Here is a 21,960-nt window from a genome sequence, read left to right on the forward strand (position 1 = left end):
TCTTTTTAAAAATTCTGGTAGTTAAACTGTTAAATTTTTTCCAAGCCTGTATTTTATATTGTGTAGACTTCCCTGTAGTGAACGATTTTTGAAAATTCATAATAAATTATCCAATAATTTCGAAAATTCTATGGTATATTCTTCAAGATTTTGGAATCCAAGATTGAGTCATCTTCTTGCTTAAATCTTTATCCAGGTATATCAAATCTTAGGTATATGTCCGGTGTATAACTCAAATTTTGAAAAAATATACACGATATTATTATTCACTCAACCTTTGAAAAATCTTGCAAATATTACATCTTAAAATGAGATAAATCCTGGTATCCAAAAATATACTATTCTGATTACAATATCTAGGATTTTACAAAAAGTGAATACGCCGTATATATTTTCCAAAGAAAAAGTTTTTAAGTTGTTAAGAAAATGATGTGTGGAAAAAAAATTGTAGAAATTTATTGTTTTTTAAATGTATATATAAGTTAAAATTGGAACATTCTCGGTTTTGTACATATTGGCATTTTTGATAAATTTAAGAAACAATCTAGAGGTTGGCTAAACCATGGTATGAAAATACTAATAAAGTCTAATTGTAGTAGTAGATTGATAAATTACATATTTTATGTCTAATGTTATCAAATAACACATATTTAAGAAGCACAAAACTCTTATTTATGCTCGTACGATCACAAGAGTATCTCATTCCTTGTTTCAACCTGCGGAGCCGAACTTGAAAAAATAAAAGCCCATTATAACGTGTATTAGATTTTAGTATATTCACTTGTATTGAAATATATAAATTTAACGTATCATAAATAAAAATAGGTAGAAAATCTCACTATATCATTTTATATTATTAAAACGAAACAATTGGCTAAAATATTTATATTTTATTAAAGTTGGTTTTTTTTAAAAAACAGAGGCCAAATATAAGGCGTAGGTGAATGTAAGCAATAATACGATTGAATAAGCTTTTTCATATATCGGTTTTTCTTGAGCCTATCTATAATGCAAATGTCATATATATGATTTATTGATTAAGCTTAGAAATCCCCGAAATACATCAGTTAGTAGTTAGGTCATTAATAATTTGGTAAGTTAGAGCCTAAAATTATTGAGAATAGATAAATTAAGTACGAAAAAATGTTATGCAAATAACATGTCATAAAGTTATTTATGAATTACAAGAGGGAAAAGGTTACTAAGTGTAAAAAATAAAGTTAAAACAACTTTTCTAGATGAAGAATCTATGGAATATATTTTATAATTGCTAGTAGGTCAATGTAAATGTTTCTGAAATAAATGATTCCAAAACAATAAGATAGCTGTTCTAGTATCTGTTTAATTTACATACTGTGTTTGACGAATAACGTTGACATCTAGCTCTTTTCAATATCGGCTGCGTACTCTAGTAGAAGAGAAAGTTTTGACTCCATCTTCAGCGCTCTTTGGGGGAAAAAAAACCGCACACATATATAAAGTAATCAACCAAGAAAACTAAAGAATAAACTAATAAAACTATAAATAAAGGTGGAACCTGTATGCAGTACGAGAGGATGAGCGCGCCCTAAATTTTAAATTGTTGAAGCTTCTTGCTGAAAGCAATTTGTTTCTGTACATATAGGAAAACCAAAATGAATCTACACAGGAGCATAACAACTACCTAATTTAACTATCAGTATAAACATCTACATCCCCAAAACAAAGGGAATAAAAACTAAAACCAAGTAGGATATAGTTAACAGAGAATGAGAAGCAAAGCATGCAACTCAAATAAATTTCAAAAAAACCTTTAATTGTGTAGGCAAAGAAACACCTAATTATTTCCTTTAGCATTTCAAATAAACACCGAAAGTTTTTCACCAAAACAAGTCATTCCGAATCACCGACTGGTACTTTCCAACACGCCTAATATAGCTACAATAAGGGAGAAACACATGAGGAAAAGCATGAGCAAAACCGAACAGAACACAGGTGATAACACAGTCGTCCACGTTTTCTCCAACACAAAACACGAGCAATACAGCTAAAATAGAGGAAAAGCACATGAAGAGCAACATAATCGAAGACGAAGAGAACGAAAGGAATCGCGCACCTATAGGCGTTCAGTGGCTATCGGGCGAGGAAATCGAGTGGGAAACAAACCACGATTAATATACCTACATGAGGGGAAAAGCACATGAAGAAGAACATGTTCAAAGCCAAAGAAAACGAAGGGAATTACGCACCCGTTGGCATTTCCTGGCTTTACAACAGGGTGGAAAAGATATGGAGAACAGCACAATCGAAGCCAAAGAGAACGGAGGGGATTACGCACCTGTCGACGTTTTTTAGCAATCGGCTGGGGAGGGAGAAAATTTCAAGGAGGAAGAAGAACAAGCAGATGGAGATATGAGAAAAGCCGAACAACAAATGCAACAATCAAAGGAAAAAAGAAACAAACAGATACCGGTGGAAAGGTAGAAGGAGGTGGACAAAACCGATTGACCACCTAACGACAGCACAACATATTGGTTATTTGAGAAACAAACGTACGACGCGTGTTTCAGGTTGTAACAGGGAACCGGAAAGAAACTGGCCAAAAACAAATTATATCCGCATTCATATAAGTAGATATAACCATATCAGCACGACTGATAACGAGACAAACCCAGTTTAAAAAGAACACAAGTTTTGTGACATTGATTAACGAGATAATTTTGAGAGACGAATATCTTATTTAATCCAACTCATGAAAAAATATTATTTTTCATAGTTAATATAGATAAAATTTACATTTCGCACAGACTTTGTCTCATAAGAGATCTGCTCATAAAAAAAAATACTACCACTAATTTTCCACAACACGCACCTATTAATCCAAATCCAAATCCAAATCCCATTTTCCAAAAACTTTAATATATAGTATATTAGTTTAAAAAGTAAGTTTCACACGTAAAATATATTAAATCCCTACTTTTACTCTTCTATTAAATCACACTTTCCTTCAAGTCATTACATGTATGTGCGACATGTTATCACAGTAATACCTATAATGACTTCTACATCGAGCTCGTTTAATTTCGAGATCCAACTAACTAACAAGAAATGATTTGTCAATCGATCGTCCGGATATGATTTTCTTTTAATTACAATGAGAAATTTTTCGTTACTTCCCGGAAGTGAACCTATATACATTAAAGAGAAATTTATATAACGACACCACAACTAGAGCAGTCGAATATAGAATATTGATATATTTATAATTCACCCAAATATATTGAGAGTCATAATCATAAAATTTAATTTAAGTTGGAAATTTATAAATTTATCACCATCTCAAACGCTATGTATTTGAGATTGCAAATTAACTACCTAAAACCTCGCTAATTGATAGATAAAAATATTCTAAAAAAATAAGAAGTTAAAAAGTCACCATATATAATTCCTTCTTACCGTGCTTTGACTATCCATCATCGACTTTAAAGCAAACGTCGGTGTCCAAATGCCCTTGCTTTTGACTTAAAACCCACGAATGAACCCGACACCCTGTAAGGCCCAACAGTTATTGGGCTTAAAGTAAAAGTTGGCTGGACTCAAACGTAGGCCATGACTAATTTCGATTATTATTTGCTATATAGAATGGAAAGGCTTGCAAGNTTCATCTTCGTGCCCACTAATGAGATGTCTTTCAACTATTGGATGTAATGAAACATATCTAAATTGTACATTTTATAGATTGACGTTACCTCATTGGTTGGAAAACAAGTTCATCATAACAATGTCTAACTCAAATGTGACGGATGAAATTTTATTTCGAAAGAAAATAGAAATGCTTGTGCCATTTAAATTAATGGTAAAAATAAAAAAACACGAGATCTTATTATAAAAGGAAAATGAAATAATATTGTGGGCAATATATATAAACGTGATTTAATTTCATGTGGTGGATTGGATGATAAAACAAGTTATTGTGGAGTTGTCTCACGCTTTTCATGTTCCACACCAAATAGCACATGCCGTGTTTCCCAGCCCAAACTTCCCGAAGGTGCCGATTGAGTGGTATTCGTTCTCAATTTCAAATTTTTGTATAATTATTGTTTTCTTCACTGATTTTTTTTTTTCATAAATCTTTATGACAATTTATTTCTAATATCTTAATTTTTACAATAAAATATTACAAAACTCACGTGAGACGGTCTTACGAGACAATTTTATGAGACGAATCTCCAATCTGACCACTACAAAAAAAAAACGGTTAGCAACGATTTTAAAACATTCGTCGCAAATATTTGTAAAATCGTCGTAAATTTTAGCGATATATTAAAAAACCGACGCTAATTAGTCACGGTTATATAAAACCGTCGCAAATTAGCGACGGTTTTAATTTAACCGTTGCCAAATTAGCGATGGTTCATATAACCGTCGTTAAATTGACGAATAATTATAAAACTAAATTTTTTTTAAAAAATTAATATAATTAGCGACGGAAATAATTCTTAAACCGTCGCTAGTTAGCAACGGTTTTGTAATATTCCGTCGCTAATTTAGCGACAGATTCTTAGCGACGGATTCTGCGACAGATTTAAGAATCCGTCGCTAGTTTTACACTATATAGCGACGGTTTTTGAGAAACCGTCGTAATATTTAACGATACCGACTTTACCGACGGTATTAATTTCCGTCACAAAAACCGTCGCTACTTTTATTAGCGACGGTTAAAACCATATTTTTTTTGTAGTGGACCGAAACTCACGTGAGATGGTCTCACATGTTAATTTTGTGAGACGAATATTCAACCCGATCGATTCATAAAAAAATATTACTTCCTATATTAAATATATTACTTTTCATTTTAATTATGAACGAATTAACCAATCTCACAGAAATAAATCTGTGAGACTGTCTCACAAGAGACCTTGTAAATAAATATTAGATTCATACATAAAATTGATGTCCTTGTTGGTACTTGATGTAGCAAATATGTGATTTTGAAATGAATACATCAATATGATATATCGTCAATTGATATGCATGCACTAGATATTGATAAATGAAAAAAAATTACGCAGATCAGATTATTAACTCATATGGCTCCAAGAAAAAATGGATTGATTTGTGTTACATGTCTCAAATCATATGAATTAAATTATCATGAATAGTATAAATAAACTTGTACAATTATTCCCTAAGAGCTAGTTTTCGTGGTAGAGTTATGTTAAATTCCTAATCTTAATATGATATCAAAGTTTAAGCTCATCGATATTGTGTTGGACTGCCCTTATGAGTCATCCGTTAACTCCTTGTAAACTTCATGTTCCAGTTGTTAATTCGTGAACGTGAGAGAGATGTGCTGTATGTCCTACATTGGATTCTCGCGAGTAAGAAATTTGTGTTTGATATATCTGAATTAAGTTATTGAGAGTTATATATATGAATTTAAGCAATCTTTCTTTCTGCAGCTAAATTTGGGATGAAGTTCGATCAAAATCATAATCTTTGGAGCTCGATAGACTTTCAAACTTGAGAGTAATTTGTTTTGGATTTAAACTTTTTTGGGCGTTAGAAAAGAAATTAATTAATAATAACAAAAAAGACATTATAAAAAAAATTGAACTTTATGTAATTAAAAAATCTAATAGGTGCGAAGTGCAAATGTATGTGATGACATGCATCGGAAGCAAGCTTTTGGCATTTGGCAGGTAGTTTTGACCACCAGAAGCGCAGATTCCTTGTTTTCATCTCGAATATTCTGCAACGGTCCTAAAGTATCTATTTGAAGTTTTATTTGTTTTCATATAGCAATGTTTTAAAGCCATAAATTTAAATTAAAAACAACATTAAATTTGACGAGCATAAAAGGAGAAAGAAAATTGATTTTTATTTTAAGTATCTATTTTATTTATTATGTAAAAATATCATAAACATGAATATCAGATTGATTCAAATAATTCTTAAATGAAAATTAATATAGAAATTCGGACAAAAACTTGTGTGAGACGGTCTTACGAGTCGTATTTTGTGATACAGATATCTTATTTGGATCATCCATGAAAAATTATTACTTTTTATGCTAAGAGTATTAATTTTAATTGTGAATATCGGTAGGATTGACCCGTCTCACAGATAAAAATTCGTGAGACCGTCTCACACAAAACTACTCATAGATTCGTCTTGTATTGACTTTTCTTCCATAGCTATACATATATAAATCAGGAGACATCTTGGATATTCAACAAATTATATTATAATATACAATAAATTATTTAAAGTAGAGTATTTTGAATGGATTGTAAATTATGATCATACGACTCTATGGATTATTTGTGTTTTGGAATTTGATTTTCTATATTATCAAAATTACGTCTTCTTAGTTTTGTATTTTGTAAATTTTGATAATTTCAATCAATATGAAATTTTATACGTGAACGTTATGTCGACGAATCGAAAAATAATCAAATTAAAATTACGAAAAAACAAACAAAGATATCATACTCAAACAGTTTATCTTTTGAAATGTTTTTTTGTGACAATGATTTTACAAAAATGAAAAAAATAGCTGTCACGTTGCAGTCCACGTCACAAGTTCAGAATCCAATCACCAAGGATTGATCTGACGTGGCATCACAGTTGTCGCTCTCTCTTTCCTCGAAATTAACAACCCTAATCTTTTCCAAATTTTTGTATTTATTTATTTTCCATATTATATTCCGAAACAACGAAGAGAAACCAACACAAAATCTTAGCCGTTAAGATCCTAAAACAGAGCACGCTCACCAATTCACCGTTCGTCGGGAAATTCATTAGCCCTGAAAGATCCGAGAATGAATTTCAAGCCGTTGGAGCCGCGATCGGCCTCGTCGGCTGGGACGTCATCAGGCTCGGTTGTGACGGCGGAGAAAGCTTTCTCCTTCATATCCAAGGGTTGGAGAGAGGTCCGCTCTTCAGCCGACGCCGACCTGCAGCTGATCAAGAACCGAGCCAATTCCTTCAAAAATCTAGCCGACAGAGAGTTCGAGAATTTCCTCAACTCGGCTTCGAAATCACCGTTCAGTGTTCCCACGATTACCGCGTCTGCTACCATGAGCCCCGCTCCGTACGCGGAAATGGACTTTGTGAAGAAGCTGCAGCCGAAGATTTTGGAAATCAGGCGGGCCTATTCATCGCCGGATTTCAAGTTTTATCGGCGGCCGCTGATTAAGCTTGATTTGCCTACGATCAGGGACGCGATTGTTTCGGAGGTGGATGAGAGAGAGAGTTTCGCGAAGTGGAGTAGGGTTAGGTTTAAGGACAGGGAGAGAGAGGAGGGGCAACATGTGGAATCATGGGAGCCGATAAAGACCTTGAAGTCGAGGCTTAGAGAGTTGGAGCAAAAAAGTTCGAGTGAGATTCTGGAGGGAATTAAGAACAGCGAGTTTGTGGAGAAATTAAAATCAAGTTTGGTAAGTGTTTTTTCGTTCTCTCTCTCTTTTTATTAATTTATGTGTATTTTGAATGAGAATGGTTTTTCATGGTTAGTTTGATAGAGTGATCGGATACTAAGGATCAAGTAATATAGAATGTAGGCAGTCTTTTATTATGAAGCGGAGATTTTGGTGTTCAGGTTATAATCTTACAAAAATGAATAAAGTAGAAGACTGAGATTGTTATTGGAAGTGTAAATTATTTCTCGGTAGACATGATGATTTTCGGAGCCCCCTTTTCCTCGAAAACCCTGCGGTTACACCTGATATGATTGAACCGATACTATATATTGGAAGATCAATAGCTCTTCTGCTGAGCTGTTAATAGCTCTTCTGCTGATCTAAATCTGGTGTCGTTTGCACCAAACCCCTATCTCGTATTGCTTTAAAAGTATTAAAATCTTAGAGCTTTCGATTCTTAAAATAATCTTTTTGCTTTTCCTCCAAGTTCCTACTATCTGTAACTCTGTTAGATGGCTTTTATTATACAGTTTTTTTTTCCCTTCACAGCTAAGCATGGGTATTCTATGCGTTCAGCCACAATCATGTTTTCTGATTATCATGGTCATTCCTTCTGAGAAGTTACTGTGTTTTATATCATCTTCTAGTGCACCATTTTGTTGACTGTGCATTTCTTGTTGTAAATTGATTTGAAATGCTTTATTTTGTTTCATTTTGTTATCTATTTTGACACTAGATTTCTTGGACCAATTTTTCTTCTATATTTCGCAGAAAGCAATTTGCAAGGATCCAAATGAGTCAAAGGTTGGTACATTCTTCAGAACTTATATGTTCACAAGAATTTTTTTAAATATTTCTTGCATTCTGAATTTTCTAGAATTACTACCTGTGTGTTTAGCTGAAAGAGAAGAAATATGATGTTAACAAGTCTAGATATTTGATTTCATTAACTAAATACAATCAAGTGGTAATTTGACTACTTTCCTCGAAGAGTCATTAAATGTTGTATGGCCAATTCATCCATTACATGCTCTCACATATCAAATTTCCACCACTTTACTAAATGGTTTCTCTTCTTTTTTCATCTACCTGATTCAGGATGTTCCACCCCTGGACGTTCCAGAACTGCTAGCATGTTTAGTTAGGCAGTCTAGTCCCTTACTGGATCAACTCGGCATTAATAAAGGTACTCAGCTTTTTATGCGAAAATCCCTTCTTCCTTTTTGGCTCCCGAGTTTTGGTAATAGGTACTGTTACGTTTAAACATCGGAATCTTGAAAAATTACCTGTTGTATTGCAGCAGCTAAATCTTGACCAATATCTTCTGCAGTGAGTGGCCTTACATAAATTTTTGCATTTTTTTATGACTCGCACCTCATTCTTGTTGTTAATGTTTTTTCCCAGGTTCTTTTCTGTTTATAGAGTGACTTTCTATAGAAAAGTTCAGTTGTTCAAAAGCTGTTTTGGGAACCAATAAAATCTCTCTATTCTTGTTCAGTCAATTGAGGGTGGTAAATTGGTGTTGGGTTTTCTCAGGGTTTTCCAAGTTGAGTCTTTGCTTCAATAATGTTGTTCTGAATACCTTTATCTTGGCTTTATCTATAATTTCTGGACTCTTTATGGGATGCTTACTGTTGTATTCATGGCATTTTTAATTTTGGTGGCAGGAATATCAGACAAGATAGTGGAAAGCCTGTGCAGCAAACGCAAAAGTCAACTTGTTTTTCATTCGATGCCTTCAGGAGAGTCACCTATTGTTGAAAGAGAGAGCATCAATGATGAGTTAAATCTGAGGATAGCCAGTGTTCTGCAAAGTACAGGGCATTGCTACGAAGGCGGCTTTTGGAGTGATGTAGGAAAAAATGATTCTTCTGATAAGAAGAGACACGTGGCAATTGTCACCACTGCCAGTCTTCCTTGGATGACAGGAACGGCTGTAAATCCGCTCTTCCGAGCTGCATATTTAGCAAAATCAGCGGAGCAAAATGTTACACTCTTGGTTCCATGGCTTTCTAAATCAGATCAAGAGCTTGTTTATCCCAACAATCTTACTTTTAGCTCCCCTGAGGAGCAGGAAAGTTATATACATCGTTGGCTTGAGGAAAGGGTTGGTTTTAAGGCTGACTTCAAGATATCATTTTACCCTGGAAAGGTATTTTCTGAAAGTTGTGTTTTTCATGAGCTAGCATTCATTATGCTGAGCTAAAATAACTCATGGGATGGAGTTATAAAACTTTTTCTGCATCGGCTTATTTAAAATACTAACTACAGTCAAACACCAGATTGTATGTCTATTGGGATTGAGTTTATCGCTGTCCAAAATTTTCCGATTAAATCATATAATTCAGAAATTATAATAATTTAGGATACGTGTAAATATCATTAATCTCTGTGAACATGTTTGGGCTCTGTCTATACAATTCTCATAGAGCTTCTGCTCTTTGATTCATCATTTACCTTTCTTGTTGATGTCCTTAGTTCTCAAAATCAAGGCGGAGTATTATACCAGCTGGAGATACGTCTCAGTTTATATCTTCAAAAGATGCTGACATTGCAATCCTTGAAGAACCGGAACATTTGAACTGGTATCATCATGGGAAACGGTGGACAGATAAATTCAACCATGTGGTTGGGGTTGTTCACACAAATTATTTGGAATACATTAAAAGGGAGAGGAATGGTGCTCTCCAAGCTTTTTTTGTCAAACACATAAACAATTGGGTTGTGAGAGCTTACTGTCACAAGGTTCTGGTCTTAACTAAATTAGTTTTCTCTCAGTACTTCCTGATCCTTGTCTACACCACTCTGATGTAGTAATGTATTTCAAAAAATTAATTGGATACCTAAAAATGAGTTCTGCTTCTGGTGTATGGACCAATTTAAAGTTCGGGTCTGTCAATGATTCTGGAGTTCATTGCTCTCTGTAGGTTCTCCGCCTTTCTGCTGCTACTCAGGATTTGCCCAAGTCTGTAATTTGCAATGTTCATGGTGTAAATCCAAAGTTCTTAAAGATTGGAGAGAAGGTAGCTGCTGAAAAGGAGTCTGGGCAGCAGACCTTTTCGAAGGGAGCATATTTCTTAGGCAAAATGGTTTGGGCAAAAGGGTACAAGGAGCTTATTGATTTGCTAGCAAAACACAGAACGGACCTTGACGGCTTCAACTTGGATGTATATGGTAACGGAGAGGATGCTCACGAAGTTCAGAGCACTGCCAAAAAGCTTAATTTAAATGTCAACTTCATGAAAGGCATAGACCATGCAGACGATTCCCTTCACGGGTAAGTGTCGAATAATCTTTTCATTAGGTGTATGCATGTCACTCATATTCAACTTTTGGCTTCTTGAAGTGATTTGTGTCCTCTCTTGTCACACGAAGGAATTCTCTCCGGTTTTCATAAAGAATTGTATATTATCCGTTAAAAACATTAAATCATGATGATGTTCATCTGTTAAGGGGTTTCTGTTAGATTATATAATCTAATCTATTCTCGGCCAAATTTCTCGGCCAAATTTGACTTATTCAAATATCAAGATGGGTAAGTATACTTAGGACATTGTTACAGTGCAGAGTACTGAACTAAATCATCTTTTGGAACCTTGTGATTTCTATTTGAAGAAAAGCACAGACCGGGTTTGCCCTGGCTCCCAAGCAAACTTGAATTAGTCAGCATTCGTAACCTTGCCAACTCCAATTCGTTCAAGCTGTCAACTTGATTTCTTGATTAATAGTCTGAACACTCAAATATTACCTAAAATGACTGGTCATAACTGGATTGATTGTTTTATATTTTTAAATATTTGTTTTGCCTGCAGCTACAAGATCTTCATCAACCCTAGTATCAGCGACGTACTCTGCACCGCTACAGCTGAGGCCCTTGCCATGGGCAAATTTGTTGTTTGTGCTGACCACCCATCAAACGAGTTCTTCAGGTCATTCCCCAACTGTTTGACTTACAAAACGCCTGAAGACTTTGTTGCGAAAGTGAAAGAAGCTATGGCCAACGAACCCCAGCCTCTCACTACCGAGCAAATCTACAACCTTTCATGGGAAGCCGCCACTCAGAGATTCATGGAATATTCAGAGCTCGACAAGGTCTTGAACAATACGCACAACACATATACCAAAGGAAATCACAATTGTAATATTAAAAAATCAACCTCATTGCCCAACGTGTCGGAAATGGTCGATGGTTCATTGGCTTTTGCCCATTATTGTCTCACTGGAAACGAGTTTCTTAGACTGTGTACAGGTGCCATCCCTGGAACGAGGGACTACAACGGGCAGCATTGCCAAGATCTTCATCTCTTGCCACCACAGGTAGAGAACCCGATTTATGGCTGGTAGATAGGCAGTTAACTAAGTTGTCAACCACTTTACGTCTGATACACGTGATATTTTTAGGGGTTTTACATTAGCTTGGAGTTGATGTAATTCGGTTTTGTTTTGTTTTGTTCTTTTTTCCTTTGTTTTTACTTCTGTAGTTATGTAAGTGTGAGCTGCTGTGACAGACAGTTAAATGTAAATATAAGCTTAATTTGAATTACGTGAAGTGGCCCGGCTCTAATTTTTCTCTACTCGCTTAATTTTTTTTTTATGAATATTCTCAAGATTAGTTAAATTCAGTCACCGGCAACATTTGTTCGAGAGAGAGAGAGGCATGTGTTCAAATCCATGCATAAGCAAAAAATTCGCCATCCCAATTTTGTAATAATAAAAAAGAAGATTAGTTAAATTCCTATACGTATATCTTTGGTGCAAAGACTGGAACAGGTTGTGGGAATTATATTTGAAGACTTATCAATGAGGAAGATACCCATTTTTCTATTTTTGAAACTGGAAATACTGAATTAACTGAACTTTTATGAAATTCCTTTATTTTTTGCACATAACTTTTTATGAAATTTTGAATCAAAACCTTATGAAAATGTGATAACCAAACAGAATATATAAAAATCGAAACAACGGAAATTATCAAAATAACCAAACTAACTTGTTGGAATTATCGTATGAAATTTAAAACTATTTGTTCTCACCGTGTGTTTGGTTTTGGGGATAAAAAAAAAACCAAATTTAAATATTCGCTATTTTTAAAATTTAAAATTTTAAAATTAACTGTTTGAAATAGCTAAATTAATTTGGTTTAATTTATTATTTTAGCTGACTAAATCAAACGAACCATTGATGTGATACTGAATATTGAGAAGATTAGATAGTATGAATCATGCCAAATAAACTGTAACTCAGTTATTTAATATCTACAATTTTTATTAAAAAAAATTAATAATTTACTCACATTTGTTTTTTTCTTTGAAATATAAAAATTAGTGATCAGATATTTTTTAAGGTCAGTGGAGGTAGGGTTCTTGAATCATTCCATATGATATGTTGTAATAATGAATTGCTGACACTGACCGATTGAGAATGTTCTATTAACATTTTGTGGAACCTTCCTTTCTAAAATTTTTAATGCTCAATAGTTCAAGCAATATAAATTGTATCCCATGCATGCTTTAAATAAATTATAAGTGAGTTGCTGATTTGACTTGAAAATAAATATATTGTATATACATAGTTAATTATAATCAATAAACAATTAATTTTCACGATTTAACAATTTTTTTTCTCAGTACAATTATTTCATTTCAAATTTACTCAATTGAGATTCCTACAACAATTCAAGTCACAGATTTTTTAGATTTTTTTCAGCCTACTTGCTTGAGAATTGAAGTGGGAAACAACTCGATATTCCTCTATATGTGCTAATATGCCTCTTTTTGGGGGCCTTCTGATTTTTTTTTAAAAATTTAAATTTTTTGTTGCAAGTTGGAATTCCCTCGAGTTAGATGACCATTTGTCAAATATTTTGTTTAGATTCATTAAATTATGCAACATTCGATACTATATTTTGCATTTTTTATTTTATTTTTATCATGGTGAATTGATTTTTTTTAAAAATATTTTATGAAGAAAACACGTGAAAACTTAAAACACCAACTACATATATATTTTCCCCGAATGAGGGTTTTCAATAGTTTTTGCATGTAGAAGTAATGCNTTTCTTGATCATATTATATAATGCCCCAAAATTAGTTAGTAATTCATTTAAAGAGCTCTCTAGAATTAAATTAATAGATAATTGAAAAAAAGAAGAAAGAGAACAATTTAATGAAAATAAAAAATAGAAATTAAATTGAGAATAGCTATTCCCAGAAGCTTTGGTGTATGCAAAATACGGTCCGGAGCAATCATATGATAACATGGAGCAATTTATATTAATTGAACTTAACCTTAACAGTACATATCGACATCTCAATACATAAACAATCCAAATAAAATGAGGATTAATAATTAATATACATAATCTCAAATTAAACATGCAAAAACAATCAACTAATCCAATTACAACTCTTATAGAATAAATTAAATTCATGATCTCGTCTCCAATTTCTCCCTTTCCATTGCCTGAGCCAGGGTTTCCTGCCCTCCAGCAAGTTTGTGAACATCGATTACCACACAATTAGAGTTATCGGATATGTCAAAATTATTAACGGGCTGCACGATTCCTCGGTGAAGAAGCTGGTGCTGTTGTTTTTCAGCTTTTGGATTCTGTTGTCTGAATCCAGCTTTCTGTGAAAGTTCATTAACTGAAACTGAAATATTTTCGACGGATTTAACGATGTCGATAAGTACTGATGCGAGGAAAAGTAGTTGAATTGTTTCCTGGGAATGATCTTGATCGGGTAAATATGGTTTTTCCAGGATGATTTTCAGGTCGTTTGCGGCGGCATTGCAAGTTCTTATGTGGGTTTCAGTCTCTGGTAATGGAAATGTCATGTTTTTTATTGAAGAGGAAAGTTGTTTGAGGGCCTGGCTGGATTCTGTGCTGATTATTCTGCATGGTTCTTGGATTTTCTTGATTAATTCTGATGTTACCTGCATATATTTGAATATGTATAAATTACAATGATCAAGTTATTAGTTTGATTTGAGAAATTGTGTTCGGAAATTATATGTAAAAGTGGATCAAGAAATGTCAGAATTCGAGTTTCTTAAAACAAAATTTAGGAAATTATTTATAAAAAAATGTTGATTTTCTTCTGGTTCGGATATTTTTTTTAAAAAAAGAACTTCTTTAAAAATCACTGGAGGTTGTAATCGCGTTACCTGAGGTTTCAAGTAAACGTATTTATGAATAATTTTGATGTGGTGGGCACATTCCGTAGCCAGGGCCCCAGTTTTCAAGTACTGCCCCCACGGATGGCGGAACCTGAATTGACCGTGACAAGGTTCCCACCATGCCAAATTTGCCTGAATAATATTACCAATAATTAGTCATGGATCATCAACTATTTACTAACCTAATCTTATCGTAAAACCTCGAACAATCATGTCCAGATCGATCGAGTCACGTTCCGGGGCCATGGAAAATTCTCTGCTTATAATTCGCAAGAACTCCCGCGGCACCAGCCCCAGTTGTAACCGACCCATCCCTGACGACTTCCACCACAATGAGCCACAAACTATGAAAAATTATTTGTTGCATGTCGCTGCATGCAATTATTAATTTCATGCAGCCAAAAAATTTGATGGGTTAGAAATATTTAATGATATTGGAGAATATAATTTTCAAATATATGATAGTATATAGGTGTGAGGATGGTTGGATTTTTTTCTTACCAAAGTTTCCTCAGTTGTCTTTGAATTGAGAACACTTTTGTAGGCCACGAGGAATGACTTGTCTTTGTCTGTGGTGATGGACTTTTCATCTTCATTCTCTGGAAAACTCATAAATTCTCCTCCAAAACCTGTCCAAAAAATAAAATAAAATAATTTCTAGTAACTTTACCACCTTAACTGATAATGTGAGATAAAATTTAAACTATAAATTAACAAATAATGTAGTAAAATTTCCAGACAAATTAAAGTTTGGTTCTCGACATGAATTGTGCCCGATCCTTACATATATGTGTGTGTTCTCCAAATGTAATATAAAATAGGGATTATTCTATGTTACACTTGAAGTATTTATCCTATAGATCGATTAACATATATGTCAATTCCATAATATATTAGAATAGGAGGAGAAATAATTCTGATATAACATAGATTAACCCATAATATAGCGTGGTTAACTATACCTTCCAAAAAGAGAGCAATCTTTTCTATATTGGCAGCAATCAGATAATGCAAATCTTGACCCGCCCAAACCGGGCAAACGAATATGGATATCAAAATGCATGTTGCCCCGCCAATGAGAATGGTGGAAAGCCTCTGATGTGCCAATGCCAAGATTTCACTGACCCGAAAACCCGAAACAGCCACTAGGGTGAAAGTGATGATAAATATAAGAACTCCATAATCGTATCTTCTCTTCACGTCGGGGAAAAATCGGGTAAATGTAGCTGAAGTAGCTGCATTAGTAGATGATTATATCATTATTATTAAAGGCGGCGCGTCGTTAAAATTTACGATATCTTTTTGATCAAGGATTAATTGTATATCAGTTGAAATTGCAAGTTTGTAAGTATATTTACCTAAAATGAACACCATGAGTCCAAGAACAATAGGCTCTCCTTTATCTCCACAGAGATTGGCCAAATACTCGGCTCCAATCCCTAATGCACCAGCTAACAATGTTGCACAACCTCTATTCAAGCTTTTTGATAGAGTCCCGCCTTCAAAATTATATATGAGAAAATCCCATTAACTTTTACGAATTTTGATGGACATATTACGAATGCAAGATTTTTGCATAATTGGGGGAAAACTTTTATGTTCTAAGATATTCGTAAGATTTTTTTTTAAAACATCATAGCGGACCCACGGGGGTCAAACTTGGTCACGCAAATATCTCGTGCCAAAAGAATTACTTCAAATCTTTTATTATATCATTGGAATGTGGACCCATTTTTTCTTTAAAATTTTTTATCTCGCCAATATCTTACCGTAATAATATCATTTCAAAATATCGAGTACACGTGGACAAAAAATATCTGAGCATGAGTGCGAAATTTGGATATCATACCAATATAAAATATCAATACTATATAATAAGATATTTTTGAACTCACCAACTGTGAATTCAAACACTAGAACGACGGTCAAGATAGCCCACATTCCGGCCTGCCCAAACCCGGCGTAAAGTGGCCTAAAAAAATACAAAGACGACACCAGTGTGAGGGCTAGCCCGACTTTAACCGAGTGTACAATCCTTCTTGGATCGTCTTCTCCAATTTTTTTGGTGAATTTCACGGTTTCCACCGCTTTAGACTTTAAATTCTTGGGCATGGACTTGATACATTTGCGTATGCATGCAACATTAATGGTGGGTTTTGTATTTTCATTTGGTGAATTCGATGTCTCCATGCATTGAGAATTTGGGAGAGAAGCCATGCAAAGATAGGATGGAAAGACAAAGACGTAGTTGTAAGAGTCTGACGATGCATTTGGAAGACCCACTATTTATACATGCTTGAAAAGTTGGTGGGGTTGAACTTTGAACAAAGATATTTTTGCTAGCTCCTCATAGATAGACCATAATTTTACGTGCATTTGTTTGATATTTTGGGATCTAACATCTCTTGTTCGATTCTAAATTAAAATTCTAATTAATAATTGTGTAACTTAAATCTTTTAAATCGTACGGTAATTTAGATGCTTTATCTTGATATGTTTCCACTTTTAATTTCCTGCTTAGACAAACTAATATAGGAAGTAGCAAGGGCGAATGTTATTGTTTCATGACGTAGATTTTCTTCATCTTCGATTTGAATTTCTACAACATATAATTCAGTGGTCGGATAAATTTTTAAAGTCGGAGATGCTAGACAGTATTTAATATGATCGGCTTCTAAGAGTATCGAATGTGAAATTAAAGAAACTTTTTATGTTTTATGAGTTGCAGTAAAAGTTGGGTATGTTTCGTTATATTTTCAGGATTTTGGAAATAACTGAAGGAGAATGTTTGGTATGTCCGGTTATATTTTTAAAAGGAGATAGGTTTTCTTCTAGATGTCGCACCGTGTCCGAACTTGTATTAGATAACTTAGTTTAGCTTCTTTTTTTTTTTTGTTAAATATTATAAGATTGTTTTAAAATTTGAAAAAATATAATGTGTTGTCATGTCAAATTATACTATAATATAATATTTTTTTTAGGAAAATAATATTTTTTTTCATTGCCTAGCCTTATTTTGTTGTTTCGTTAAAGAAATATTCAAAGTTTGATTTTAGTATATTAACTTTTGATTTGACGTGCAATGTGCATCGAAAAATATTGATGCGATGTTAGAAAATGTTGACTTGAAAATTGACGACACTGACACTAGAAAATGCTGACGTTTTCACCTCCATAATAACATTCGGAAATTTAAAGTTATATTAGTGCATCAAGACCAAAATTCGACAAGTTAATGAATTAATTAAAACTCAAAACGAAACAATTCAGTGAAATAAAAAAATTATTTACCCTTATTTTTGGGAGTTACGAACACTGCATGTAATTTTTTTAGTAAAATATAAATTTTTTATTAAAGAATGTACAAATGAACCGGAAAAAAACAATTTTAAGAAATAATTATAAACTAATTTGAATATGTTTCTCTGTCTTTCCAAAAAGTTAAAAAAAAAAATCGAACTATATATATAAATAAAAATTATCATGAACTCTCAACTCTTCCTCTTGGGTTTGACTCTATATTCTCTAATCTTAAGCTCCTTTTTTCCCCATTTTAGAGCAAGTATTTAGCAATGTATTAACACTAACTAAGACGATGAGAAAGGTTTTTTGGCTAAGGAAGCTTTCTCTCTAATATTTTCCCGTAAGTATTTAATTTAATATGTATCTACAAATATTATGATCAGCATTCGTGCACGTGTTTATTTATTTAGATAGATATATTTATTTATGTCTCTGTGTGTGTGTGTGTTTGATAAATATCTTAAAATTTGGAATATATTCGTTGAAGTGCGAAACTGCTCATGTGGTTTCTTTCACGCTTTATACGTGAAACTCATATAAAACTAAAGAGGGTGAGAGAAGAGTTTATTTGTTAAAAATAAGTACAAATTTTGAAATATTTTTGATTAATCACTCTTTAATTGGAACTATCCATACTTATATTAATACATGTTGGTCATAATTAGTCACGTAATGATAAAATAACTTCTACTAGTTGTTGAAATTATGCATTTTGGAAACTTTACCAAAATCATCTTGTTAAATTGTCCTATTTTAGGTCATGTTGGTGTTTTTGTACTTAAAAATCAAAATTTGATCTTAGCGCAATAAGTTGTGGTGGTAATTTTATTCTTTTTTTCGTAAGAGTGCTGATTTAATATTACACATCTTAATGTCATATTGGCATTGCATAAATGTTACATCAATGTTATCTTACGCCTTTTTTTTTTAAAAAAAAAAAAACCTAGATATCACGCCATGTGAACGAATGGATACCTAATATATTGATTATTGGCTTAGCTTCAACTTTTATATAAATTTATAAGTAAAATATAAGATTAGTATTAATTGAATCATGCTTATATTAATGTCACTAATGAACTAGTGGTCTCTAATTGCCACTCCCTTAAGCATGGTGTTTTTACTAGTGAATAAGGAGGAGTCAAAGTCAAGAAATTTTTTTATAACCAAAATCCATTAATTGCTTGTATAAGACAATATAAATTGTACATGCACAAGAAAAACTAATTATAATAATAAAAATATTCACATTAATTTATTTCTCTGTGTATCAAACGCTTGTCGCTTTACCAAAAATTATAGTTAATGATAATGACGCAACTCAAATATTTTAAATTGCATAGCAGTCCAAACACCATGGTTTGCCTTAACGTGATTATAAATTAATCTTTTAATCTCAAAGTACTAAATAGCTAGATTGAGAAAAATTATTAACATGTGCACAAATAAGGCCCATCTCATGACATGGGTCAAATACATTTGTTTCGAATTAAATGGACAAGATTATTAATCATATTCTCCATTAAATCATTAATATATACACGATACAAATTTGATGTGTATATTTGATGGAAAAATTTGAAAGAATTTCAAAATTAAATTTGAAAAATGTTAAACATTGCGATATTAATTAAGAAAAAATTGTATTTTTGGTCATTTATATTTCTTTTTTTGCGATTCTAGTCTTCTATGTTGTCAAATTTGTTTTTTTCCAACACGACGCTAATGTAACGCTGACACGTGTAAGTGTCACATCAATATTATCGATTAAAAATTTAAAATTGTCAAAAATCGAAAGATATATTCCCAAGACCAAAATTCGATAACATAGATGACCAAAAACATAAAGAATCAAACATGACCTCGTGATCAAAGTTTTAGAGTGGAACTTGTAACACTCAATGCTGATAACTATTAATCTACTTGTAACACTACGCAACTTGCGGAGCAAATTGGCAGTTCCACTGCTAAAAACATGAGGTCGAAACTCGTTTACAACCACTTTCTATAGCCACGAAAAAGAGGCTGCCTGGAAAGGATTTTCACATATTCTTGGTTTATTGGCCGAGGCAGCTTTTTTTGGGGTAAGATGATGAAAAAATTTGGGATAAAATTTCACTTTGAAAGCACTATGTTTCATGTCATTACTCACTAGCGCATACAAGTGGCAGTGTGTGTGCTACAAATGTGAGGAATGCAGTGTTGTCCACTAAACCTTGTAAATGATTTTAGATCACAAATTAATCTTGCCTCTCCTCTTGTTATTTTCGATCACAAATTAATTTTTTTTTTGGTGATTTTACATCCTCTACGTGGGCTATCAATTATATATTGAAGTATTGAATAACTCTTCCATTAATCAAGCACCAAAATATTTTCATGTTGTTTAAGGTATACATGCTCATATATGTTCAACTAATTTACTCAGTCCATCTATATAATTTTCCGAGTGGTACGAATCAGCTTCGATTTGATTTGTTGTGTCTATATGCTCATCGTCGAGGTAACATTCACCTATTGAAGAAGATGAAACATAATAACGTACACATTGATTTTGTTGTACGAGATAATTTATGAGAATGTACAAAGAAGCCAAAATCCAAGTTGCTTAGTGGTTAAATAAAGAAAGAAATGGAACCACAAATTTTGATCCACAAATATTTCAGATTTACCAATTTGTGTCCCAAACTTTATAGTATCTGCTGCAAGTGCCTTTATCCATTGAAATATTGTCAATAGTGGAACTGGTACGTACTTGTTGTTTTGGACCGTTTCTGTCTTGACCACACAACCCTTGATATTTTCTTCAATTTGATTAGCTAGGCCGGTTCCGACTGAGTCAGAGTTCTGAAAAATAAATCAGGTGAATCTGTATTTTAGATTCTGACCATTAATATCTTTTGTTCATATATATTATATATATCATGTTCGAAATATATTTATTTAATATAAAATTATGTCATATTAATAAAATATTAAAATTTGTGCATTGGTTTGTAAATTATTGGACAAAATAATATGGGTCGGAGCTCGACTCGAACAAAAGTTCTATCATGTTCGAGTTCGGCACGAGTTCTTTAATTTAAATATAAATCAAATATTTCTTGAACCGACTCGATTCGTTTCATCCCTACTCTATGGAGTCTACATGGAAGCTCGAGGCCATGCATGATTGATGATATGTGAGAATGTAATCGAATTATTAACTCTGTCGATATTTGGCTCCGACGAGTATTATAGATAGCCCCCCAGGACGCTTCTTTGGGCAAAAAATTTTGGTTGGATAAAACTCTACAAATCTTCGAAACACATACCCTAGCTAGCGTTGAAAGGCTCTGAAATTTGTCCTTCGTTTTCCAGGCTTTATGAGCTTTTTGAGCCAAATCAAACAGAATTTTCGTTGAATATTTTAACATAAAGATTAGCGTCTGTTCAAAGTAGCTTAGCTATTTCTAGTTTTATCCAACATATTTGAATTGAACAATCACATTCCGTTAGTACATTTGGATTAAGGTCAAATCATCGGCGGAGTTTTCTTAGCCCAAGCTGCCCACACTGACAAAGAAGGAACCAGAAATTTGATATATTTTTTTTAATAAAATACAAAATAATACATGTCAATTAACTTAAAGAATAATTAGATTTCATGAGCTAAAATCTTAATTTTTTTGGGGTTGTCTTTATTTTTTTCTACCTGGACTATCTGAGTTAAAAACAATTTTTTTTTATTTTTCTGAGATTTGTTTTTCTTTTTCCACTTAAGCTACTTATNATATATTTTTTTAAAATCAAATTGTATATTTTTATATTATCTCTATTAAATTAATCAAATTTATAAAAATAATAAATTATCATAATAATTGTCGACTTCTTAAATATTAAACTTAAAGTTTAAACATCTAATTACCTCATATGTTATATATTTTTAATTTTCTTTTTGAAGAAAAACTATCATTCATATATTACCAATCAAAATAAATTACTTTTAAATAAATAATCAAATTACTAATATTAATTCTACTGGTTGCAAATGACTGCAAGTAAGGTGTTTTCAATCAAATGAATGATAATCTATTGT

The 21,960-nt window shown here is 32.8% G+C and overlaps 2 protein-coding genes and 1 long non-coding RNA gene across 3 annotated transcripts; 1 reads left to right on the forward strand and 2 right to left on the reverse strand.

Moving 5' to 3' along the window:
• Positions 1-525: 525 nt before the first annotated feature.
• On the reverse strand, positions 526-2,512 carry LOC140962994 (uncharacterized). Its single transcript, XR_012172645.1, has 5 exons — positions 2,318-2,512; positions 2,096-2,159; positions 1,538-1,612; positions 1,355-1,446; positions 526-705 (listed from the first exon to the last, which is right to left on the reverse strand). It is a non-coding gene; the product is annotated as an uncharacterized lncRNA (long non-coding RNA).
• Positions 2,513-6,697: 4,185 nt separating this feature from the next.
• Positions 6,698-11,977, forward strand: LOC140985492 (digalactosyldiacylglycerol synthase 1, chloroplastic-like). Its single transcript, XM_073453316.1, has 7 exons — positions 6,698-7,421; positions 8,175-8,207; positions 8,502-8,589; positions 9,071-9,555; positions 9,882-10,148; positions 10,331-10,680; positions 11,216-11,977. The coding sequence occupies exons 1-7, from the start codon at positions 6,804-6,806 to the stop codon at positions 11,745-11,747; spliced, it is 2,373 nt and encodes a 790-aa protein (XP_073309417.1). The 5' UTR covers positions 6,698-6,803; the 3' UTR covers positions 11,748-11,977.
• A 1,733-nt stretch (positions 11,978-13,710) lies between these two features.
• Positions 13,711-16,815, reverse strand: LOC140963041 (aluminum-activated malate transporter 8-like). Its single transcript, XM_073422291.1, has 6 exons — positions 16,475-16,815; positions 15,938-16,078; positions 15,542-15,814; positions 15,081-15,208; positions 14,568-14,711; positions 13,711-14,336 (listed from the first exon to the last, which is right to left on the reverse strand). Exons 1-6 carry the CDS (start codon positions 16,794-16,796, stop codon positions 13,830-13,832), a joined length of 1,515 nt encoding a protein of 504 aa, XP_073278392.1. The 5' UTR covers positions 16,797-16,815; the 3' UTR covers positions 13,711-13,829.
• Positions 16,816-21,960: the final 5,145 nt, after the last annotated feature.

Source organism: Primulina huaijiensis, chromosome 1 (assembly GCF_012295235.1).
Source record: "Primulina huaijiensis isolate GDHJ02 chromosome 1, ASM1229523v2, whole genome shotgun sequence".
Taxonomy (NCBI): domain Eukaryota; kingdom Viridiplantae; phylum Streptophyta; class Magnoliopsida; order Lamiales; family Gesneriaceae; genus Primulina; species Primulina huaijiensis.

Bases quoted from the DNA above. Each gene is read 5' to 3' on its own strand.
- LOC140985492 (XM_073453316.1), top strand. From the start codon at position 6,804: ATGAATTTCAAGCCGTTGGAGCCGCGATCGGCCTCGTCGGCTGGGACG. The intron at 7,422-8,174 runs GTAAGTGTTTTT...TATATTTCGCAG, and splicing joins AGAAATTAAAATCAAGTTTG to AAAGCAATTTGCAAGGATCC. The intron at 9,556-9,881 runs GTATTTTCTGAA...TGATGTCCTTAG, and splicing joins TATCATTTTACCCTGGAAAG to TTCTCAAAATCAAGGCGGAG.
- LOC140963041 (XM_073422291.1), bottom strand. From the start codon at position 16,796: ATGGCTTCTCTCCCAAATTCTCAATGCATGGAGACATCGAATTCACCA. The intron at 16,079-16,474 runs GTGAGTTCAAAA...ATAATTTTGAAG, and splicing joins AGTGTTTGAATTCACAGTTG to GCGGGACTCTATCAAAAAGC. The intron at 14,712-15,080 runs GTAAGAAAAAAA...AATATTATTCAG, and splicing joins AGACAACTGAGGAAACTTTG to GCAAATTTGGCATGGTGGGA.